The 23,943-nt window shown below is 40.7% G+C and overlaps 2 protein-coding genes across 8 annotated transcripts in view; one reads left to right on the top strand and one right to left on the bottom strand.

Moving 5' to 3' along the window:
• Window positions 1-21,681, bottom strand: part of TSC22D1 (TSC22 domain family member 1) — a 140,046-nt gene extending 118,365 nt beyond the window's left edge. For 4 of the 7 annotated variants that reach the window (XR_014303204.1, XR_014303205.1, XM_082700639.1 and 1 more), the window contains exons 1-2: window positions 21,168-21,300; window positions 17,706-20,728 (exon numbers count right to left, since the gene is read on the bottom strand). Coding sequence is in view for 3 of the 7 variants with exons in the window: in XM_082700639.1 (XP_082556765.1) it covers window positions 17,706-20,557 (2,852 nt within the window). In the remaining 4 variants the exon portion in view is untranslated. The other 3 variants (XR_014303206.1, XR_014303207.1, XM_082700636.1) reach the window with 2 other exon arrangements.
• The window catches only part of LOC309849190 (uncharacterized protein), a gene marked incomplete at its 5' end in the record, with an annotated part of 43,279 nt that continues 40,262 nt past the window's right edge, over window positions 20,927-23,943 (top strand). The window contains 2 exons of the mRNA XM_082701513.1: window positions 20,927-21,100; window positions 21,145-21,694. Of these exons, the coding sequence (XP_082557639.1) occupies window positions 20,927-21,100; window positions 21,145-21,694 (724 nt within the window). The remainder of the gene's footprint in view (window positions 21,101-21,144; window positions 21,695-23,943) is intronic.

Below are 23,943 nucleotides of genomic sequence, written 5' to 3'. Positions count from 1 at the left end.
TCTTGGAAGACCAAAAGCACAACTTTTTTTTTGTATCCTTAGTACCTTTGTTCAGTGCTAGCATACACAACAAGCATTCAAATATTTCTTAAGTAAATAAATCATCACAATACCAGGAAAGATTAGAAATACTATAAAAAGCTCCAAAGGCTAATAGACAACTGCTTAAATTAGCTTAGGTAGTTTTTCTAAAATATTTTATATTGCTAGATTTAGAGATGTAGGCAACAAAACTGTTTAATAAGTTATCAATTATCACCAGTTCCTCCTCTTTCCCTTCTATTCACAGTAATCATCTTCTAGACCTTTCTGCTACCTTACTCATTTGTTGAGTCTCTGACTCAGACCACTACATGGCATTTAGGTCACGTATTTATAAGCTCAAATACAGCACAACTTGAGTTTTGTTAGGCCAGAGTGTCTACTTGTTAAAAGTTTTTGTTTTTGCATATTGGATCCATTTCTTAACAAGAAAATTTAGTAAGATACTGGTAGATCCTCATGAGCTAAAAATACAAGTACAACTAGAAACTAAACCTTTAAATAAAAGGAAAAAACCCAAAGTGGGTCCCTTTCTGCTTTCTATTTCACAACAGACAACCTCACTTTTAAACATTCTCGCTTTAGGGGCACCTGGGTGGCTCAGTCAGTTAAGCATCTGCCTTCAGCTCAGGTCCAGATTTTGGAATCTTTGATCTCAGGATCCTGGGACCAAACTCTCCCCCGACCACCCCAATCAGGATCCCTGCTCAGTGGGAAGCCTGCTTCTCCCTCTCCAACTGCTGTTCCCCCTGCTAGCGCTCTCTCGCTTGCACTCTCTCTCTCTCAAATAAATAATTAAAATCTTAAAAAAAAAAAAAATTCTCCATTGTGATTGCCTACATGGATGGGGAGAATGGCAAATTTAGGCTGTCAAAAGCATACGAATAAGTAAAATGTCTAGAAATGCAATCAAATTATACAAGATGTGAAAATTACTGGCTTTCAGTAGCTTTTGGCTATTACATAGTAGTGGAAAGTGAAATTATGGAAAAACTGAGTAAGATTCATACTATATTACTATTCAGTGATAAATTAAGTTACTATATCCATTAAGATACTTACTATTAACTACAAGATTTTAGGAAGTTCCAATTGTTTCTTTATATAATTCAATGTTTATAAATCAGGAAACACACAATGAAAAATTAAAGCAGCTCTACTGTAAAAACTTTGAATTAATAGAATACCTAAGGCCAAGGACACCTAGGTGGCTCAGATGGTTAAGCATCTGCCTTCAGCTCAGGTCATGACCCTAGAGTCCTAGGATGGAGCCCTACACTGGGCTCTCTGCTCAGTAGGGAGCCTGCTTCTCCCTCTCCCTCTACTGTTCCCCCTGACTGTGCTCTCTCGCTCTTTCAGATAGATAGAGAGAGAGAGAGAGAGAGAGATAAAATAGACTAGAATAGAAGACCTAAGGCAATTGTCTCAAAAAATAAACTCCTCCTTCTAAGATAACAAGCAAAAAGACAAGGTAAATCCTGTTCTTCAACTTACTATAAAAGTATTCACATAAATTAGCATTTTCTTCTTCCAATAATAAGCATGAAATGCAAACCAAATGCTATAACCATTCAAAATTAAAAGACTGAGTCATAAAATGTGCTATTATGATTCAACTGATTAAAATGAGTTTTCTACTTTAATAAGTATCTTAATGTAACTTGATCATGTTAAGCATTAAAAAATATATATCCTAAGTATCAATAGCTTATCGTAAAAGCTCACAAAATGAGACCAGCAGAAGGCTACTAACTTGACTTACTTGACTTACTGAAAGGTTCATATCATAAAATTATTTCTACATTCATTTAGTCTTAAAAATTGGATTTCACTTAAACAAATTCTCCAAATTTAAAGTTTATTCTTTAGCAAAAATTTGGAAAATTTAATCATTTGGGATAGAAATGTTTTTAAAATTAAAAGAGTTAATTAGGAGGGGCGCCTGGGTGGCTCAGTGGGTTAAGCCTCTCCCTACGGCTCAGGTCATGATCTCAGGGTCCTAGGATCGAGTCCCATATCGAGCTCTCTGCTCAGCAGGGAGCCTGCTTCCTGCCCCCCCGCCTCTGCCTGCCTCTTTGCCTACTTGTGATTTCTCTCTCTGTGTGTAAAATAATTAAAAAAAAAAAAAGTTAATTAGGAGAAAACAATCGAAAGGATCACCCTTAAGAACATCACTCACTGTACAACTCTATAATGAGAATCCAGTGAAATCTACAGGACTAAATGCCTCCATCCTCATAGGCTAACGACTGCTTTTGACAGCAGTCAGCTGCCACCTCATATGGCTCATCAGTGGGCCAAGACAATCTCCAGAATGGTTAAGAGTACAAGCTTTGGGTCAAATCACCTAGCGGAATACTCACTCCATCACTTAGTATTATATGACCAAGTTACTTAACTTGATAATATTTTACCTAAATAATATATCTGCCAATAATACAGTAAAAGAAAAAGAAATTTTAGAATCATCTCTCGGTCATCCTATAATCCTCGGGTCCCCTATAAATTCATCATTCGTCTTATATAAATTTACCAAAAAAAAAAAAGCTAAAGTGGTCGATAATTCAAACATTATGTTCCTTCAATAAGCATTAAATATACTTATTCCTAAAAGGATTGGGGTTCAGAATTATGGTTAATTATTATGGGATTCAAGAATGAAAGCAGGAAACATTTTAAGATATCTAATTTGGACTTAACCTATCTCCCCATTTTGGATCCATCCCTCCTCCCTGGAACCTGAAAACAACTAAAATTCCTAATAACAAAATATAACAGTTGTACAAACATATAAATCCTGCTGTCATTTCAGAGAACAACTAGTAAATAATGCTTCGTAGATCCCCAAAGAAGAAAATAACACAATGAAGCTGAAGCTTCACTGTCAGACGAAACTTTATTCCAAGATTCTACAGTAACAGGGAGCATGAACTTAAGACATGGCTCCAAGCCTAAGTCTGAAAGGGAAGTAAACTACAGTAATAAAGCCTAAAAAGAGGAAGAAAAGGAGAAAGCTAGATATTTGATGGGTTATCAGCACCTGACTCGTGGACAGCACTACAGCCAAAACCCGTATTTTTTCAATCCACCTCACACCACTTTGCACCCAAAGCAATACACTTGGAGAAACAAAAATCAAGCAAAAAATAACTTACAAGTAGCACTTTTCTAAAATGAATTTGCTACTATAAGTTTTATTGACTATCATCTTTAAAAAGTAGTTTCTAAAACATGAGTTCTTTCCCCCAAGCAGAAAGAGAATCCTCATCATTGTTGAAAATACAATAAAACACAACCAAGAAAAGAAAATTAATTTAATATTAAGTATAAACAAAAACTTCCTTAGCATGTAAGTGGATTAGGTTTATCTATTTCATTTTTTTTAAAGATTTAATTTATCTATTTGACAGAGAGAGAGAAATATCACAAGTAGGCAGACAGCAGGCAGAGAGGGGGGGGGGGGGAGCAGGATCCCCGCTGAGCAGAGAGCCTGATGGCAGGGCTTGATCCCAGGATCCTGAGGTCATGACCTGAGCAGAAGGCAGAGGCCTAACCCACTGGGCCACCCAGGCGCCCCAGGTTTACCTGTTTTATAATCTCACTTTCAAATAGTGAATCATTCACTGTATCATGTCTCTTTGGGGTAATCTTAAAATTTCTAATTCCTACTTTGCTGTCAGGCTATATGCTACTACTTGCCTAATTTGCCCCTGCCTTAGAATCCCATTTCTTTTCTTTCCCCTCCCTCATCTGCTTTAAGGTGATAAAGATGGCAAACATAACACTTAAAAAGTCTAAAAAAATAACCAAAAATACTATACAAAAATAGCCCTGGAGGAAGAGGGTGGTAGCTACATGGCTTTATTTTGTGATAGCAATTTCCAGCAGTTTGGAGGCCTTTACATTCCAGAGGTTGTATTCCAAAGGATTAAGTTACCAGTGTTCAACCTCTGGATTAGTAGAATGTTACCATATGTGGACTGGGTCCTTGCCTCCTTAGCTTTCCTAATGAGGCCAAGGTCACTGATTCAAACCATTATCTCAGACTGTAACCACAAAGACAATATGCCTCCATTTCCACCACTGACAGCAAAAGGAATTACTGAGTTCCTCATACCCTATTAGGGAAGGAAGCAACTAGACATCCGAAATAAAGTCAGGAGTTCCCTAAAACCCAACACTGAGACCAGGCCATTACAAAGCACAAAAACTAAAAAGGGCCCTCCATTCCATGTCCAATTAAGTCAAGACTCCTCAATCCTGTCTCCGATGCTTTTCAAAGTTAGCCTTATCTTCCATATTCCTATATACAGACACCATCACTTACCAACTTAGACTATGTCCTATGCTCTTTTCCATAAATACTCCCTGTACCTTGAACCTTCTTGGTGTAAGTTTTCTCTACTAAAATAACTTCTCTCAAATGCCACCTCTTCAAAGGCATGTGATCTGATCTTTACCTTATAACTCTCAATACTGCTTTATTAATATCTCTCATGACACATAGCCTACCTTTGCCATCCTTTTCCCATATATTGCACTTCCATCCCAAGTCATTCCCTAAAATGTTTCAAGCAGTCAACAAAGGTAGGTATAAATACTACAAAATAAATTATAAATAGGTGAAAAAAACTGAAACAAAGGACCAAAAACAGGAGAGTAGTATTTGTTATACCTATTATCTGTGTCTGTGTGTGTGTGTGTGTTTATGCGTACACACACACACACATATATGTATATCTGTATGTATAGATACACACTTATTCTTGATTTTAAGTAGGCTCCCCTTAAGGACAGAGATTCGTGCTGTACAAATACTTACTAAATTATATCCTTTCAAATACATAGGAAATCTAAAAATTTCAAAATATCCTTTTAAAATTATATTTCTTTATATGTATATGCACACATATACAAATATATTCTCAAAATTTTAAATGGCAAGTGAAGTGAAAAAAAGGCACCAACATATAATTTACTTTTGTGGCACTTTAAATGTTAATAAAATAATCAAATTACTCACATTTAGTGTCGATGACAGCACTAATGCTTTTAACATTTTAAATAACTGCGGGGGGCAGTTAGGAAGAAATTATTCTTCCTCTTTCCACTGCCTGGAAAAGACTGGCAAGTAAATGAATGAAAAGAAAGGAGGGAAAAGTCTCTATGATCACTAGTGTAAAGAACCAATCCTAAAATATTAGTTCACACTTGGATTTCTTTTCACTACTAAATATATTTGGGACACATCTGCTTTGGATTAGACACAGATGAATCCTATGAAAACAAACTGCAAAAATCCTACCTGAAGGTTATTACCACTTACCCCTCGCACTTTTAAAACTACAGCTATAGATAATAGCCTTTCCAAAAAATTAGGTTATTTTTGTCTGTTGATTTTTCAAAATGAGAAGAGAAATATATTGCTTTAAGGGAAGACAGACTTGGAAAGTGAATACAGTAGTTTTCTAAACTGAGAAATTTCCTAACCAAAGGACTTCTATACTGAATCACTTTACAAAAAATCACTATCCCTCTAATTTATCTCCTTCATTCATTAAAAAGTAACAGAGAAAACATAATTTCCTGACTGGTTCTTTCTGCTTCCAGGTGTACCCCCATTCCAATCCAAACTATGGATTCATTTGATACTAATCTTCCTTGAATGTGACTTAATCAAAAAGTGTTGAGCACCAGATCACTCCTGAATTCAACCTACAGTCACTTCCTATCACAGCCTAAGACAAACTTAACTCTATTTAGTCTGACTGTTCCCCTACTGGTACCCTGAACGCATTTCTTATTTTTTCCCTTTTATTAGTACTCTCATACCTGAAACATTCTTCAACCCAAAACTTTCAAAAAGTCCATTCAAAACACTGCATCCCTGACCTACCAAAGGTCAATTCCATCCCATCTGTGAACTTTGAATGTAATTTACTCTATCAGGAAAGAGGAGTTCCGTTAGTCTGAGAAACATTTTGTAGCACTATTTGAGAATTCACTTAGCCTTTCTGAACTTGTTGCTTCATCTATAAAACAAGAGTTGAGTGAGATCTCAAGATTTCCAGCTCTAAATTTCTGATTTGTTCATTTTGTATTTCATGTCATTTAAAACTGTTATTTAGCTCTAATTATTGTCATGTAATTTCACCATATGTACGTTGTATATACTCCTTAAGGACAAAAATCACGTTTGATTATATCTTTGCCTATACCATTACTATGTAATAATTTACACCTTGTAGGTACTCAATAAATATACCCATTTGATAGGCTGCTGAAAGGGAGACAGAAAGAATTTAAGATAACAGGTACAGTAGTATATCTGGGAAGAATTGAAACTTACTCCTGTATATCAGAACAGCTATGCATATAATGTCAACAGAATGCAGAGCTTCTGGCTGTAATGATATCCCTATCCCAGATATTTATGGGGTTTTTCTTCTGCCACATGTCTGAATGCACTCACTCGATAATATTTCAAAACATACTATGAGCTAGGCACTATTGCATGCAGTGAGAATACAGAGGTAAACTAGATGGATAAGGTCCTTGTTCTCATGGAGCTTATGTTCTTGAGTACAAGAATAAGAGTACCATTCCCACTCAAACTTCCAAGATCAAGATAAGATTATTTGAGGACAGAACAAGATAAAAAATATCTGCAGTTCCCCATGCCTTCCAATACAGGAAAGCTGACTAAGAAAACAACTCTCAATACCACTGTCAGAACAACTCAGTTCAGACCATATGCTAACAGAGGCCAACAGAGCTCAAGGGTCTTAAGAGGACAAACTCTGGAACCCAAACTGCCTAGATCTAAATCCCAGCTCCAACTTACTAGATATATGACCTTGAATAAGTTACTTGTTTTTTTTCCCAAGTTAATCATTCTATGCCTCAGTTTCATCTCCTGCAAAATGAGGGTAATAATGGTACTTAAAACTCATATAAGATTTTCTGAGAATTAAATGAATTGATAGACATAAAGTGCTTAGAACAATCCTACAGCTAAGTACTATAATTTTGAACTCTCTTACTGTTAAATTGTTATAGAGTCTATGAACAAGCTAAAGACAGTACATAACACCCAGTAGTAACTCAATATTTAATCAATGACTGAATAAATGAACCAGACTGTTTTCTTCCTCTGTGAATATGGAACAAAAGTATCCTATCACCTTTAAGACTGCTAGGACTCAAGGGGATATAATCTATTTCAAAGTACTTTGTTAAAAACAAACCCCCCAAAGTCACACAAGAGTAACACTTCATTACTACTACCAGTAGAAATGTATCATAGCCATACCACAGCAAAAATTTGCTAGATATTAAATTGCATGTTTATACCTTCAAAGCATTCCTAACTAGTCAATATGCTGTTTATTACCATGTGAATGAATGTATACTAAGAAAGTCTAATACTGAAGAAATCAGGTAACTAGCCAAGCTGGGAAAAATGAAGTCTCATCACAGTGAGCAATTTTATAATCAATCCAATCAAAACTTACTCAAAAAAGGAATACTCAGGCATGTACCCAAGGTATCAAAAGTTGCCTAACCTGAGTGGTGAGCTGATAGTATAAAAATAATCTAGAGTCCTGGGAAAATAAGCTGCTATCACATCTGTCTTAACCTCATGCAGCTCAGAGTAACCCTTTACTCTACGGCGTCCTGGCTGGGGAAGGGCAATACCATCCACACCATGGTAAATCCATATACACCAGGATTTAAAGCTAATCCTTAATAAAAATCAATCATAGTAATTCTTCTCTCCAATCAACACAAATATGGTTTTCAGCCAAGCAACCAGGTTTTAATATGGAGAGGTCCCTCTCCTAATGGATGACCATTGCACTACAACATCAGATTGTACATTTTCCCTTCTGTTTTTAATTACCTAACCTTAAGAGTAAAGACCTCATCTCTTCACACTTTTTTATGCCCATTTAACACCCACTCACAGGTAATCAATTAGTTTAGCTAATTTTGATCACTGCCAAACCTTTTTCATCTGCCTTTAATTAATCCATAACTTACCTGTTCAAAAACAAGTAACCATAAGTAAAATAGATCAGTTAGGAATTTTAAACAAGTAATTAACTCACTATTTACTAAACTGTTTAATAAGGAAAACTCTCAATACAAACAACATTTTTACAAGTTACATGTTTATATTTTCAACAGCTGAAACTGTACCAAAGAACTTCCAAGACAATAGTTGGATACTATTTAAGCTTCATTATATATTGAGATGAACAAGCCAAAAGATGATAAAGAATACTGATATTCTAATTTTCAAATAAATAGGGGTTTTTTTGGTCTTAACCAAGTTGGAGAACTTTTACTGGCATAAACAAAAGTAAATACAAAACAAGCAGAAAAACACAAAACAAAATGCTTGTTACAAGCAACAACTAAGATTGCTCTTTTGGCTCATAAACACAGCAAAAAATAATCAATTAATTCTGATTCACCTCTATTAAAGGAGGAAACAGTGATATCACATGGTCATCTATACAGAACTTATTTACCTTCCAAATATACCGTAACAATGATTTTAAAAAGATAAGTTGTCCTTATCTTGTGCCACTTGGCTTCATTTATTCACTAGGCAGATTTTTACTAAGTATCTGTTTGTTAAGCACTGAAATACACTTTGGGTATGTAGAAGCAAATCAAGCATCCCTGTCTATAAAGCTTAAAATCATCAGATAATCTCTCTCTCTCTCTCTCTCTCTCTCTCTGTCTCTCTCTCACACACACACACTCTACAAACTAATAAACATTATAAAAGAACATTATTAACAAAGAACCAGAGTTTAGATTGCTATGTCACAGAAGGCCTATCAAAAAGTGACCGTTAGTACTCATGTGATGAGCCCCAAGTAGTGTATAGAATTGCTGAATCACTATATTGTACACCTGAAACTAATACATTGAAATAAAAAAAATTTTTTATAAAAACGTGTCAGTTAAACTTTGAGGAGGAATAGAGGACAGGTGACACAGGGGATGCTTAGGCTGAAGAATGTGTGCTTGACCCTAGAGGAAGAACTAAGAATGAATGGCAACTTGAGGAAGTGAAAGAAGGCAGTTGGAACACAAAAAGCAGAGGGGAAAGTGGCACTACATGATGCCAGAGGTAAACAAAGGCAAAAAGTAATTACTTTCAAAGGGATAGGAAGGCTTTAAAGGGTGCTGGGCAAGTGAGAGTTCTGAACAGATTTTTATTTTAAGAATATCATTCTGACTGCAAGATATAATATTGGAGAAACAAGAGAATGTATGCAAGAGGCTAATGAGGAAGCTACTGTAGTACTTTAAGAGTTAAATACATTAGACTAGAGTTGGGGCAATGGTGGGGGCAGCAGATGAATTCAGAATATATTTTGTAGGATAAGGTCAGGAAGTACACGGTGAGAAAAAGGGGAAGTTATCAGGAATTACCCTAAAGTTTCTGAAGTGAAGAACTAGTAAGAAATAATAATTATTAAAAAGAAGATAACAAAATAGAAAGAAATTTGAGAGGTCAGGTAATGAAGAGAAACTTTGTGCTCTGTTAAGACTATGAGAATGCAAGTGGAGATGCTTTATGAAGGCAGAGAACAGTATCACCTAAAGCTAAAAAAAGTGTGGGCTACTGATGCGCATTCAGAAAACTGATAGCATACAGACTGTATTTAAAGCCACAGAGCAGATGATCACTTACGGAAAAGGCAGTTAGGTGGGAAAAGGACTTAGAAATCCAGAGAAACTCCAACATGGAGTCGGACAGAATAGATGAATCTGAGAGACACTGAAAAAAGGAGCCAGAAAGGTGGGAAGAAACTAAAAAGAGCCCTGAAAGCAAAAGAGTGTTTCAAGAAGAAGGAAAAATAAAAGTCAACTAGGCTCAATAATGCTGAAACGTAAGATTTCCACATCAAACTGGTGAGGAAGAAATAATGGGGGGAAAGACATGTGAATATACGTGAAGCTAGAAAACAAAGTCAACCTAGAATCTAAAATTAATTATAAATAGTTCTTTAAAATAATGTAAACATGCAATTCATATAATTTCCTTTAATGAGCCATTAAAGCATATTCCTACCATGACACGCTCAACACGGTGACACGGCAAAAACCAACCACCAGAGTTCCAACATTGCAGCATGCTTCTAATATTGCAGCAGAAGAGGTCATGCTTTGCATAGTTCATAATTTTAAATTCAACTTCCTAAACAAGAACCAAAATCTAACTGTTGCCTCACAATTCTGAAGCCAATGCTACAAAGACTGAATTTAAATTAGAAAATTAAAAGTTTTCCTGAAAAAATAAATTTTCATACAACTTCAAAAAGAAAAAACAATATTAAACTTAATTCACTTATCATTTGCATGTCTACTGCACTCCAGGTCCATCAGTTGTGATGCCTTTAACCACTTTTTTCCCTCACCGAGGACTTACAGGCAAACAGCAGTATGTTCTACGGTAATTCTACTTTTGCACAAATACACAAATCAAAGAAGCCTGCCTTTTTTCAGGTTTTCAGCTACTCTTGTTTATGGGCATTACGCTTCCTTCTTGTTGGCTTCATTAGTAGAAATACCAAAAGACTTTTAGTTGGAAAAAAAAATTTTAATATTAGCTGTTGTGCTGCTATGTGTGTAACCAGAAACAACTCCACCTCTCTAGAAACTACGCTTCAGCTTATTCACCAGTAAGACAGAATGAACTTAACTCACAGGGTTGTTGAGTTGGCTTAATGTGATAATAAATATTAACTGAATCTAATCCTAACATTTCTAATCACTTCTATGAACTGAAATACCGAGTTATATACTATTATTATTTCTACTGAATATAAGCCAAGCAATTCCACTCTTAAAATTTATGTACTTATTACAGATCAAACCTTGGAGCAATGACTTTATTAAAATTAGCATCATTCTTTACATTTAATAGTGCAGTGTTGTATAGTTAAGATTAGTATATAATGATAGTAAACACATAATTTATACTCCTTTACTAAAAACCCACTAAAATTACCCCAAAAATGAATTTTTTAGCTATAAAGACATAAACCCACAAAAATTGAGAGAATGGGTAAAAAGACAATAGCAACAAAAGTTTGGAAGCTGGAAAGCAGATGGTTGAGTGACAAATGACTTAGCAAACACTAGAAAATCAAATCTTTAGCAAACAGTGGAGAAAGCCAAGAACAAACCCAATTTAAACTGTAAAATCCCCAAAAGACTCAGCAATTGGCAGTACCACATACATCTGAAGTGGGATATGGGGGAGAGAGGGAGCTAAAATAAGGAAGATTGTTTAAGTCTTTTTAAGAAGTAACCAGCTCCACTGATCCTTACTGTCCTTCCCCAATCCCAACAGAAACCTGAAAATATATTGTCTGGAGAATACAAAACACCATATCTCAAGACTGAGAAAATCAGGTACAGCCGCAGGCAGTAAAACATACTAAAACAGGGTGATTGAGCGAAGAAATATATACGGGGATGCTAAGACTCTCCCAAGACCTTTTACCCAACTTCCCTCCTATCCCCCACAACCTTCACCTCCAAGCAAGAAAGAGCCTTCTACAGGGAATCTAACCAGCTCAAAGGAAATACGTGAAGACACTGACATCAATAAAGTCCTCCAACCAAACATCTGAGCCTGGTTACTATACAGTAAAGGCTAACAAGTATCACTGAGGATTTCTAATTATGATTTTACTTCCCTATTCACAACACAACCACCAACCATCTAAGGTAAGGCTACAGAACATGAAAGATAAAGAACAAAGCAAATACAAACTAAGAAAACAAACCTGGGAGACACTGATCACACAAGGAGAAGAAATCTTTAAAACATAATAATAATAACCTTTATATATTCAGACAGCTAAAAGAAAATATTGTTATTAGAGCAAGAAACTATTTCAAAGGAGCAAAGTCAAAAAACAAAAGCTGTGGAAAATTAAATATATAACATATGAAAACTCAATAGAAGTACAGCAAAAAGAAAATGAGATGGAAAATACAAGAAAATTAGAAAAGAAATCAAGAAGGTCCATTATCCCAATAAGAAGAGTTTGAGAAAGAAACAGAAAATAGAAATAATCAAGACCTCGTTCAAGAAAAAGTCCCAGAATTAAAAGATGTTTCCAGACTAAAAGAGCACACCTAGTACTCAGCAACATGGATGAAAAGACACCTATACAAGGATCCATGACTATAAAATTTCCAAACACTGGAAACAGATACAATCTCAAAAGCTTTCAGAGAATTAAAGAGAGAGAGAGGAATAGAGAAAAGGGTAAATAAGGCAGGAAAAAAGGAAACACACAGGTCACATACAATATTTGGAAATCAGAGTGACTTCAGACTTCTCAAAAGCAATATGGAAGCTAGAAAGCAATGGAGCAAAATTATAAAATAATACAATTTTACAGGTAGTATTCTTAACCTAACCAAATAATCAAATGAATTTCAGGGTAAACGGAAACCATTTTTTTAAGATTTTATTTTATTATTATTTTTTTTAATATACACTTTTTTTTTCTTTTAAAGATTTTATTTATTTATTTGACAGAGAGAGATCACAAGTAGGCAGAGAGGCAGGCAGAGAGAGAGGAGGAAGCAGGCTCCCTGCTGAGCAGAGAGCCCGATGCGGGACTCGATCCCAGGACCCTGAGATCATGACCTGAGCCGAAGGCAGCGGCTTAACCCACTGAGCCACCCAGGTGCCCAAAGATTTTATTTTTAAGTAATCTCTACACCCAACATGCAGCTCAAACTCACAACCCTGAGATCAAGAGTCGTATGCTCTACAGACTGAACCAGGCAGGTGCCCCCTAAAACAATTTTAAAACATCAAGTAAGCCAAGAATGAACACGACATGGACCACTGCAAAATGGAAATCCAACCACAGAAGAAAGTGAAAGGAATCCCACAATAATGGTTGTATACTAAGTCTAGAAGACAGTCCAGAATGGAGGCCAGAGGGACAGGAGAGACTGCCTCAGGAAGATAAAATTGGTGATAATACCTGAACATTTCAAGAGACATTTGACGAAAAGCTGAATTAGTGATAATTACAGCAAAACTAACCCAGGGGTGGAGCAGAGACATTGAACTTCAGCCAGATCACCCTATGGTAAAGCTAACAATCAACAAGTCACACTGAGACTAGATAAGCTCTTTCCTCTCCTAACGTGCAGATGTGCAGATGTGCAGATGACCAAGAATTACCAGACATCTGAGGAAAGGCTCTATCACAAAAGGCAAAGCAAAAATAGGAAGAAAGGCATACAAAATTGGCAGAAAGGCAATTTGGAGGAAACAGATGAAAACTTTGGGGGGGGGGCTAACATTTCTATAGGCTAAGTAGTATATAGAAATATATATTCTATATGTTCTAGTACACTATATGCATTAGATAGCTGGGGTGGAGTGGAGGGAGGCAGGCAAGTACAGCATATTGTACAGGACAGGAAAAGTGGTATTTTAGAAGAATATTGAATTATCAAAAGTGATGGAATCATAGCTATTAAGAAGGGTACCAGGAAGTAAAGGGATCAGCTGCGTAAGTGATAACGAAATTAAATCTTCATTTTCCATCCAGGAAGTTAATAAAACCGAAACAAACGCAGAGTATTTTATTTAACACAGACAATACATAGCATGTGAGTTAGACACAGTTCTAGAGGCTTTCCAAATTCATATTCTAAAACATCCCTATGAGGTAGGTACTACTATCCCCATTTTTATTTTTATTTATTTATTTTTTTTATCCCCATTTTTAAATGAGCCAAATGAGGAGGCATAGAGAAGTTAAGTAGCCCAATATTACATAAAACTAACAGCTGACAGAGGAAGATTCAAACCTAAACAGTATAAACTCATGCTCCTAACCATCTAGCCATGTTGCATATCCAGCAGCAATATAAGCATGTTGTTTATAAACTAGGAGGTAAACAGGACAATCATCTAAAAGAGGTTAAAGTGACTGCTTTTGGGTAAGGAAAAATGGAAAGGGGGAGGTAGGAAGCTTTTGTTTGCTTCAATAACCATGTAAATTACTTGACCCTTTAAACTCTGCAGGTATAACCTAAGTAAAAATTAAAGCCTATAATTTAGAATTTTATAGTTAAAATATTTTATCTAATGGTACTATCCTCAGAAGAAGGCAAAATGAGTATTACTCCTATTTTATAGATAAGAAGACTTTCATTCCTCTTTAATAAAAATTTGAGAGCCTACTATGTAACAGGTATTGTATTTAGAAAAAAGCTATCAATTCACCTCAACGATGAGGTTAAAGAGGTGCAAAAAAGCAAGTCTTTTTCTTCTTTTCTTTTCAATTTATTACACAAATTATATGATCCTGCATCTCTTAACAGTTGTGCTTATGATGAGATAATATATAAATATATAAATATATATACATATATAAAAATATATAAATTTTAAATAGTGACGGAAAAAGCAGAGAAAGGTCTGCTCATTAATTCACTCAAATATTATTTAGTTCTTGCGGTGCCTGGGTGGCTCAGTCTTTAAACATCTGCCTTCTGCTCAGGTCATGATTCCTGAATCCTGGGATCAAGCCCCACATGGGGCTCCTGGCTCAACGGGGAAGCCTGCATCTCCCTCTCCCACTCTCCTTGCTTGTGCTCCCTCTCTCACTGTGTCTCTGTCAAATAAATAAATAAAATCTTAAAAAAAAAAATTTAGTTCTTGCCCTTGAGGAGCTCAGAGTCTTATGAGGAAGACAGGTAAACATAATAACTGAATGTGTGCAGCGCATTAAATAGAGGAACACCAAAAAATGTTCCAGAAGGAACATCTGAGATAAGTGTTGAAGAATGAATAGAAGTATGACCAATTTTACAAGGGAGGCTGTACTAAGAATTGGAAAGCACAAAATATTATAGATCAGTGTGAAATACCGGTATCTTCCCTGTGTTATAAAGGTAAGTTCATGTTAAAAGCGAGAACGAGATAGTAAGACCTTTTTAATGAGAATGAATTTTAAAAAACAAGATAACCTTAACGCCTGACCCATGTTTCTAATTTTTATAGTCTTGACCAATGATCAACTGAAAGCATTTTTCACATGCCTAATGAACGTTTTAAATTTTAAAGTGTTAAGAGTATTATTTTAGAAACAGACTACAGAATAATCTTTCATTTACCTTACCACCAAAATGCTTTATTGTTAACATGGTTTCTAAGTCATAATATTGAAATTATAATGTAACCCCCTTCCTCCCATGAGAGAGAAATTGGTGACCAAACCCCAGAAGATGCATGTGACATGGAAGCTGTCATGGGAAGAAAAGGTAAGAATTTTTTTAATCATTATCACTTTTTTCTCTAGTAGATAGTCTCAAATTCCCTTCCAAAGGCAAATTTAAAACATTTCTTTTTCTTTAGGGATAAAAGAATAATTTGCAGTAAAACACCATAAAGAAAATAATATATACATGTTTATCCTTATTGGCCTTTATAGGTACTTTAGGGGTGACAAATTTTGATTTTTCAACATTTAAAGAACACCTACGAAACAAAAATTTTCTGGCTTTCATGACTTAACTTTGATGTTAACTAACAAAAAGTTTAAATATGTAGTAAATTCAAAACAGGCAGAGTCAACTCAGGTTACTTTACACCAATACTTAATCATACTTCAATATCGTTTTTTGTCCCTTTATTTCCAAACATTTCTACACAGCTTGCCCTTAATTAATCTTCATCTCACTTATTATATGGAAAAATTAATTTTGTACTAAATATCTTAAGCTGGCCTCTATCCCTACAATTAAAAACCTAGTTCTAAGTAGCAACATCTGACTTTAATTGTCTGGAAGAGCAAGTTGTGGAAAGCTCTATCACGCCCTACCACCAGGGGAATAAAAAAGGAAAAAGTCATGCCAGGAGACCACAAATGGTAATTAACAAAAATCATGGCAGGTTTCAATTCAAAATGTGTGGTTTTCATTTGTGTATTTCATCTATCTTTTATTTCTCTGAATTTAGCACCTACATAATAGACCTGATTTTCAGGAGTTTCACTCAATCATGCCCCTTAGATTTAGAAAACATTAATATTTGGGACAAATAATTCTTTAAAATTATAGTGACTGTTAGCAATTAGCATATGAAACAAAATTTATCATTAATTATAGTAGGACTACTAAGGAAACTACCTCTTAGAAGAGGTCTAACTCTTAAGTTCAGTTTCGTATACATGATACAGAACACATTTGGTTAGATAACAAGGTTTTAATTACATGACTCCTGGAAAAATTTTAAAAAAACAAAAATCTTGAAAGACAAGATTTTAAATTATTTCAATTAACGATGCCTTTACCTTACATCTTTTAAGGAACTAATATATATATATATATCATGAAAACCTCACTGCAATATTTTTCTAAGACTGCAATTCTTTTGAAATACCCTCAATTTCTCCCAGGTGAAAAAATTTCCAATTGGGTCTGATGAAAGTTCAATCACAAAAATCTACAACTAACACTAAAATAATTAAGTGTCTTTAGAGTTTATTCAAAATTCGATGGTTAAAATGAGCAGCCTTTTGTCATTAACTCCTATGATACTCTTTTGATCAAGGTTAGTCACAGACCAGCAAATCTGTGAAAAGAACATTCCTTTAAAAATCAACTTTAAAGCAATGTAGACTCATTAGAGATTTCACAACTTTTCTAGGCAGTCAGCTTAAAAGACACAATTTGATTCAATGGCATGTTTGGAGCATTATTTCCAGTTCAATTACAAAAACACTCGATTAATACTGTATTTTTGGCTTTAGGTATTTTTTTGGCAAAGAGGGGAACAGGTGGAATACATTATCTGGAGAACAAAGTCTTATTTTCAAGCCTCTGTAAATTCAACCCTCTAAGACTTTCCTTACTTTTTAAAATGGCTACCACCTTGATCTACCAAACAAAAGGAAAAACGTACAGGATACTTCTTTCAAAGATAAACCTGGTAATTTTGACAGTGTATACCCTCCTCCCCCACAAGACACTTTTTAAGATTCCCATTCCTGTTCTGGTCAGTTAAAATGACTATTAAATAAGTACACAAAAGTTGGTCAATTACAGTATAAGGGCAACCTATATAACCCAGACTAGGTCATCTTTTTCCTATAATGTCTGACTAGGAAAAGCAGGTAACATTATCTTTCACAGTCTAAGATCAAACACAGTAGAAGTGAAAAGGATTGTCCAATCTAGTAAAGGAGAAACCACCGTGGGAACAACCCCCACTTCAAGAGATTATCATAAGGATTTTAGAAATTCAAATGACTAGATTTACTATTATATGGGTTAGCAAAAATTTTCCGTTCATAATAAATCCCTTTAAAAAGCATTTCATAAGTAACAAAAACACTTGGTGCCCCCAGACCTATACTTTCTGCTCAATAACTAGTCTGTTACATATTACTTGCACCCACCACTTACTATCCACTCTGAAACCATTCCACCACTCTTGCTCTAGAAAACTTACCACGAAACCGCATTTTCACATACAAAAATGAAAAAATAGGTAATGCTTTTGACAAATGTTGTGCAGATACATAGCTAATGAAAACAGATTAACTTTGAATCTGTTGAATGTCTGCAGAAACACGGCATGATCTTACCTCTCATCCTCGCCATCCACCAGGGGTGTCGTCAGCGGTAGCACCTTCAACGGGAAAAGAGAAGCAGAGGCTGCTAGGCTGCTGCTACTCCCATCTGAGACTGCTGACATTCCCCCACTGTCACCACTGATAGTCTGAGGTAAGCCAACTAAGGAGGGTTCCGCTGGGCGCCTGGCATCTTCAATTTGGCTTCCAATTGCCTGAGCTAATGATTGTGCGGAGAACTGAGTAGAACTTAGTGGGATCTGTTGTGCCAAAGGCAGATTTATATTAGTTGCTATCAAGGGAGGTTGGCTAACACTTTGAACCAAATTGCCATTTTGAGTGGCAGGGGTTTGTGCTATATTCTGTGGTGGAACCAAGTTTGTTGGGGCAGAAGGCATTCCAGAAGGACCGGTTGAACTAACCTGATTTGTAACAGAAATACTACTAGCAGAGGGCAAAGGGCTAACTGCAGGCAACGGCTGCGAAACTTGAGCTACTGATTCTACTCCTTGAGGCTGGGGAGGCACAGTTAACAAGGTACTTTGGGGTGCAAGGACCAACTGTTGAGGAAGGCTTGAAGCACTAGTTTGAACTCCCTGATGAATAATCGCAGTTGGAGCAGGTGGGACTATCTGTGAAGATGGAGGAGCACCTTGCGGAATAACTGAAGGTGTGACTTGGGTAGAGGGTCCCTGCACTGCAGTAGGTATGCTCGCTTGTTGACCAATATTTGCAATCTGACTGCCAGGAGGTACAACAGATACAGCCGCCTGAGCCTGGCCAACAGGCTGGCCAGATGCCCCTGCAGGTTGTGCTTGGATTGCTGCGGGCTGCACTGGCAGCTGGATACTCTGTGGCTGGGCCGTAGGCATCACTGCTGTTCCTGCTCCCACTCCTGCAGCGCAGGGCTGTCCCGAGGACACCGCTGTTTGGAGAATCGGTGGCTGCTGTACATACTCTGAAGCGGGATTCTGAGTCACTGCTTTGCCATGGCTTGGGACCATCTGCGTAGAAACAGCCGGTTGCTGCTGTCCATACTGTAACTGTTGGGGTGGGGCCCCTGGAAGGGGAGCCTGCACTGGAGGAGCCGTCTGAGGATATGGCAGTTGGGGTTGAGCCAAACTGGAAATGGAAGGCTGCTGACCTAAAGCTGAAGTTACACCAACCACGCTAACAGGTGGTGGCTGGATACCAGTGGCAGCACTGAGCGTGGCTTGCAGAGGTACTGGCTGAAGACCTTGCTTTTGAGGATAGCTCAGTTCTTGAGGCTGTAATTGTACTTGCGTGATCTGCGATTGAGAGACACTCGGAGGACCAGAGCTGCTGAAATCCACCTGCTGAAGAGCCATACCTTGAAGAGTTGGCGGCTGCGGCTGCACCACCACAGTCGGGGCTCCCATCTCTCCACTTCCCACACTCTCTGTGTAGTGACTCAGTGTGCTGACACTACTGCTCACTGAGCTCCCACTAGTGCTCTCCCTCTCAGAAGTCACTTCTGCTGGGTTTTGCTTTACTGTTTCCACCACTTTATTCATAGCCACACCTTCTGCAGCAGGTGGAGCATTGTCTTTCTCATAGAACTCGGTGCAAGTCCATCTACCTTTTTTAAAGGGTTCGGAACTAGAATCTAACTTCACAACTCTGAACCTGGACGTGTTAACTGTTGGCTGTTGCTGCTGACTTGAAACAGATCCCATAGTCATCCCTGCAGCTGCGTTAGGGGCACTGTTGACAACAGCGGAGGAAGAAATAGTACCATTGCCCATGCCACTCAAGATATTCACATTAACACCGCTGCTAACTCCAGGCCCCACGCTCACACTAGCAGCACTAGGAATATTGCTTGCATTTACACTAGCATTACTAAGCATGCTGCTCGTCACACTAGGATTAAAACTACCCACAGCAGTAATGTTAACAGTATTCATTGTATTCGTGCCAGTAACAGAACTTATACCTATACTGCCGGTAGTACTTGGAGCACGGATATTAGTCATTACAGATGCAGGTGAGCCACCCGATGAGACAGCAGAAGTTGGTACAGCTGGCATAACACTGTCAGAGCTTCCCGTGGCCGAGAGTTTTCTGGATACTGGACTCGAGGGTGGCCCTCCGGGAATGGATGTACTGGCCACACCAGCATGGGATGGATGGTGGTGCCCATGGTGTAGGTGGTGCCCGTGATGAATGTGATGGTGGTGATGGAGGTGGTGTGGATGAGCATTCCCATTGATCACAACATTCTGTTGGGGAAGGTGAGGCAAATGAGGCTGCGGAAGGTGGGGCTGGTTGGGAGAAACTGCCCCAGGTGTCTCAGCTTCCTGGAAGTTATTCAGAGTCTCTTCTGAGGAGCTGCGTTCAGGCTCCCCCAAGTCAGTAGCCCTGGAAAGTGACACATCAAGGATCTCGGAAGAAGACAGATCTTCCGTGTGAGATTCGTCCAGATCATCATAGCTCTCAGTGTCCTCTGCTATACTGTTGTTAGAGCTGATGCTGGCGGAGATCTGAGCCGGGGTAACGCTCGTTATCTGGAAGCCACTTTTCTTTTTCATCTGAGTTCCGCCTGGCGCAAGAGGCTGTGCCTGCAGCTGAGCCTGCGAAAGGAGGTTCAGGCTTTGTGGAGGCGGAGGCTGTGGTCCCGACGTAGAAGATGCTGCAGGAGGTGGCGGCTGGAGCAGCGACGGAGGCGGAAAATCCTCGGAAGATGTGGCACTACTACCAACGCCGGTACCTGCTGCATTGAGAGCAGAGGCGCTGCCACTACCGCTGCCCCTTCTAGGGAACATTGCCGGGTGCGCCATCTTCCTAGCACTAATGTCTGCAGCGGCCGCGGCCGCGGCGGCGGTGGACTCAGGCGGCTGGTGCATTGTGTCGGGTACCGGGGGGCGGAGGAGGCGAGCGCAATTTCCTTCTGCACCGTAATCTTTGTATTCAAGACGCCGGGGAGGAAAACGGGACCTGACGCTCCGCCCGGCGCGGTTCCTCCTTCTCCTCCTCCTCAGCCGAAGGCGCCGGCCGCTCCTGCCTTCGAGGGCGAGCTTCGGGAAGGGAGGATGAACGAGGGTGAACAGGGCGGCCAGGGACCCGAAGGGGGGACCCCTTCAGTCCTTCGCCATTCACTTTCCCCTCTAGTCTCACACCCCCCTTTATATTCCGCTTCACGTGGGGTGCGGGGCAGGAGGGAGGGGGAGACAAGGCAAGGGAGAGACAAGGGGAGGGGGTGGGAAAACCGAGAAATGCCCACCTTCTCCGGACAACTCAGAAACCACCTCAACCCCTCCTCCCGCCGCGGCGGCGGCGGCGGCCGCTGCAAAGCCCTCCCGGTCGCTCTGCACGAAGGCAGCGCGGAGCGAGTGTCGCCTTCCCCTCGCCACCCCCAGCGCCGCCGCCGCCGGCAAGCCCCGAGCTCAGTGTCGCTCAAACCTCCCCTCCCGGCCCCGCTGTCCCCGCTTAGCCCTCCCCCCACGCCCCTCGGACCCTTTCAAACCCCCTGGGCTCGCGGCGGCTGTTCCGTGAGCAAACGCTGGCCGCGGCTGGGGCCGGGGCGGCGAGGCTCGGAGCGGGGCGGCGGCGGCGGGGCGCCCGGTACGGTGAGCCCAGCAACGAGGCGCGGGCGGGCGCGCAGAGACGCCGGGTCCTCGCGGAGCACGGCCGGGGCGCGGCGGCGGCAGTGGCAGCGGGAGCCCAGGGACCGCTCCATCACTGGCAGCCATGGAGCCCGAGCATTTTCCTCCCTCAGGGCAGGCGCCTCGGCTCGGCACGAGTCCTCGGGGAGGAAGGGGCCGGCGCCCGAGCCTCCCCGGAGGGCGGCGGGATGTGCGCTAGCGCAGAGGGGTGCGAGCCGCTCCTGTCCTCTTCCTCCGCAGCCGGCTCGTCCTCACCCTGTGCTCCCGCGGCCGGGGCGGGAGGGGGCCGCAGGCAGCGGCGGCTCCTTCTCGGCGGCGTTGGTGGCCAGACGGACTGGTGCAAGCGATTGCAGCCGACGCCGTTCAAAGAAACGAGAGGTGGGGTTGGTCGGTGTCGGCAAACGGGGCGGGTGAGTGGGTGGGTGCCGAGGGAGGGCGGCGGGCGGGGAGGGGGCTGTGATGGTTGTTACTAGTGCTCTTCTCCAGCTCCACCGTATCCCCCGGTCTCTCGCGGCATCGGGAGAGGAGGGACCAGCGCCCGAGCGCAGGAGGAGGAGGGGCGACCGCCGGCGAGAGGAGGCGGTGGCGGTGGCGGGGGGGAGGGGGCAAGCAAAGGAGAAGGAGGGAAGATGGCGTCTGCGCATGCGCCCCGGCGCCGCAGACATAAAGCCGGGTCCGCCGGAGAAGGAGGCGGCCGGGCTTCTGGCCTTGCCGAGCGCTGGGTGTCCCGACGGAAATTGCCGAAGGCTCGCGGAGGCGCCGACGCCGGGGGACATGGTGGGGGTGGGGAATTTCGGCCGGGGGAGCGAATCCCGGTCTGAGTTTTGGCCCGAGTGGGGGTGGGGCAGGGTGCGGGGCGCGCGCAGGTTAGGTGTGTCCGCTCTGTTCTCACACGCGGCCGGCGCGCGCGCGGGCACGCGGCAGGGGAGGGGGAGCTGCGGGGAGGGGCCCGCAGAGGCTGCCGGAGCCCCGGGTCTCGGGTGTACGCGCCCTGGGTGGTGTCCCCGCCCTGGATGGTGTCCCCCCCCGCCTGCGGAATGGGTAATGAGGCTTTTCTCCGCAGCAACAGCATCACGAGTTTCAGTTCCCAGGAGCCCGCCGCAGCTGCCGCCACCGCCAGGACACGACATGAGTCAGGCTTTCTTCCTTGGCGCGTGGCGGAGCCCTCCCCCCCGTCGCCGCACCTGGGCTCGCCCCCGGCCCGCGTCGCCCGCGCCCCCTAGGCGGAGGCCCCTGCGCTGGGAGCGGTCTTCGCGAGGCCAGAGTGTCTTCAAGATAGGTGCTGCCTTTTGTGCCTTTCCGTTGTGGCTGCCATGCGGTCCCCTCGCCCTTCGACGGGCAGGGGTAAGCTAGCCAGGCAGCTGTTGGCAGCTGTTTGCTATTAATTGCTTAAGTTCCTCCGGGGGTAGGCTCCTTAGAGAGCGCGTGCTTGCAGCCCATCCCTACCTGGACGGAAGAAGGAGCCTAGACCTGTAAACTTAATTGACCTCAACAGGTGGAGCTTATCGCCGGCGGAGATGTATTTTCGTTTAATTGTCCAGGCTATAGCCTCCACAGATTTGACTGAAAAGACACATCTTGGTGGCAAAATGAGTGCAGTGACAAATGAAGACCACGTCTTGGGGTTAGAAAAGAAAAAGCGTCATCTGCAATTCCAGTTTAAAAAAAAGGAAAAAGACCTGCATGGTCTGAGCATAGTTCTATAGAAGCCGTGTTAGGTTTGATTGGAGGCAATTGACTGGAAGTTGCTTCCCTAGCATTACCCGGCAAAACATTCTAGCTCCAAGCTAGAATGTACTACGAAGCGAGAATGTGCTTCTCGCCCAGGAATTAAACAACAAACTGATAATAGAGAATCCTAGAGAGAATTTTTTATTTTTTTAACTTAGATTGTTGGGGAACTAAACTTTTATGGTTAGACATCTAATTTAGGAAATCTCACAAATTTACAATCTGTAATCCTATTTCAGGAGCTTGTTTAAGCATAAAGAGCTGTAGTCTCGCACAGTTTGATAGACATCTAGTTGTCAATTCGGTGCATTACCTTTAAGTTTCTTTAAACGATTGTCTTCATTCCCTCCCTCAGCGTGTCACAGTTCTATTACTGAATAGGAATGCACCCTTCCTATCCCATGTGTATCCTGTATCAAAATTATGATACATTGTTGCTTTTTCTGTGGTCTCTCCCACTGAAACGAGGGACTACCTTTTTTACTTTAATTTGCTAATGTGGAGCTGTGTGCTAGGTACAAAGTAGGTGCACACAATATTGAAAATGGTGTGATAATAAAAATGAACTACATTTGAAAAGATCGTACTTGTGTTACGATATTCATGAACATGTAAATGACTATTTTTACATACCCATGGCCATTGGTATATTTTACAATAATAATTTTTTTTAATACCCAACAGTTTTTGTTGCAGGTGAAAAGGGGAATTAATGGTGGCCATCCGATGTTGAAATGCAAATCCGACCTGCTATTTCAATAGTTTGTGAATGGAAATTAGAAACTATCCCAGCCAATTGAACGTGCAATGGAATGTAGATAGACAAAATGTGTTTCTTTGGACTAGTGTGAAAGAAAATCTCTCAATGTTGCATTAGGTCCAAGTTTAAAATTACC

This window comes from Mustela nivalis (assembly GCF_964662115.1).
Source record: "Mustela nivalis genome assembly, chromosome: 15".
NCBI classification, from domain to species: domain Eukaryota; kingdom Metazoa; phylum Chordata; class Mammalia; order Carnivora; family Mustelidae; genus Mustela; species Mustela nivalis.
The sequence above is the reverse complement of the archived record's forward strand: the minus strand, read 5'-3'. Positions and strand labels throughout refer to the sequence as shown.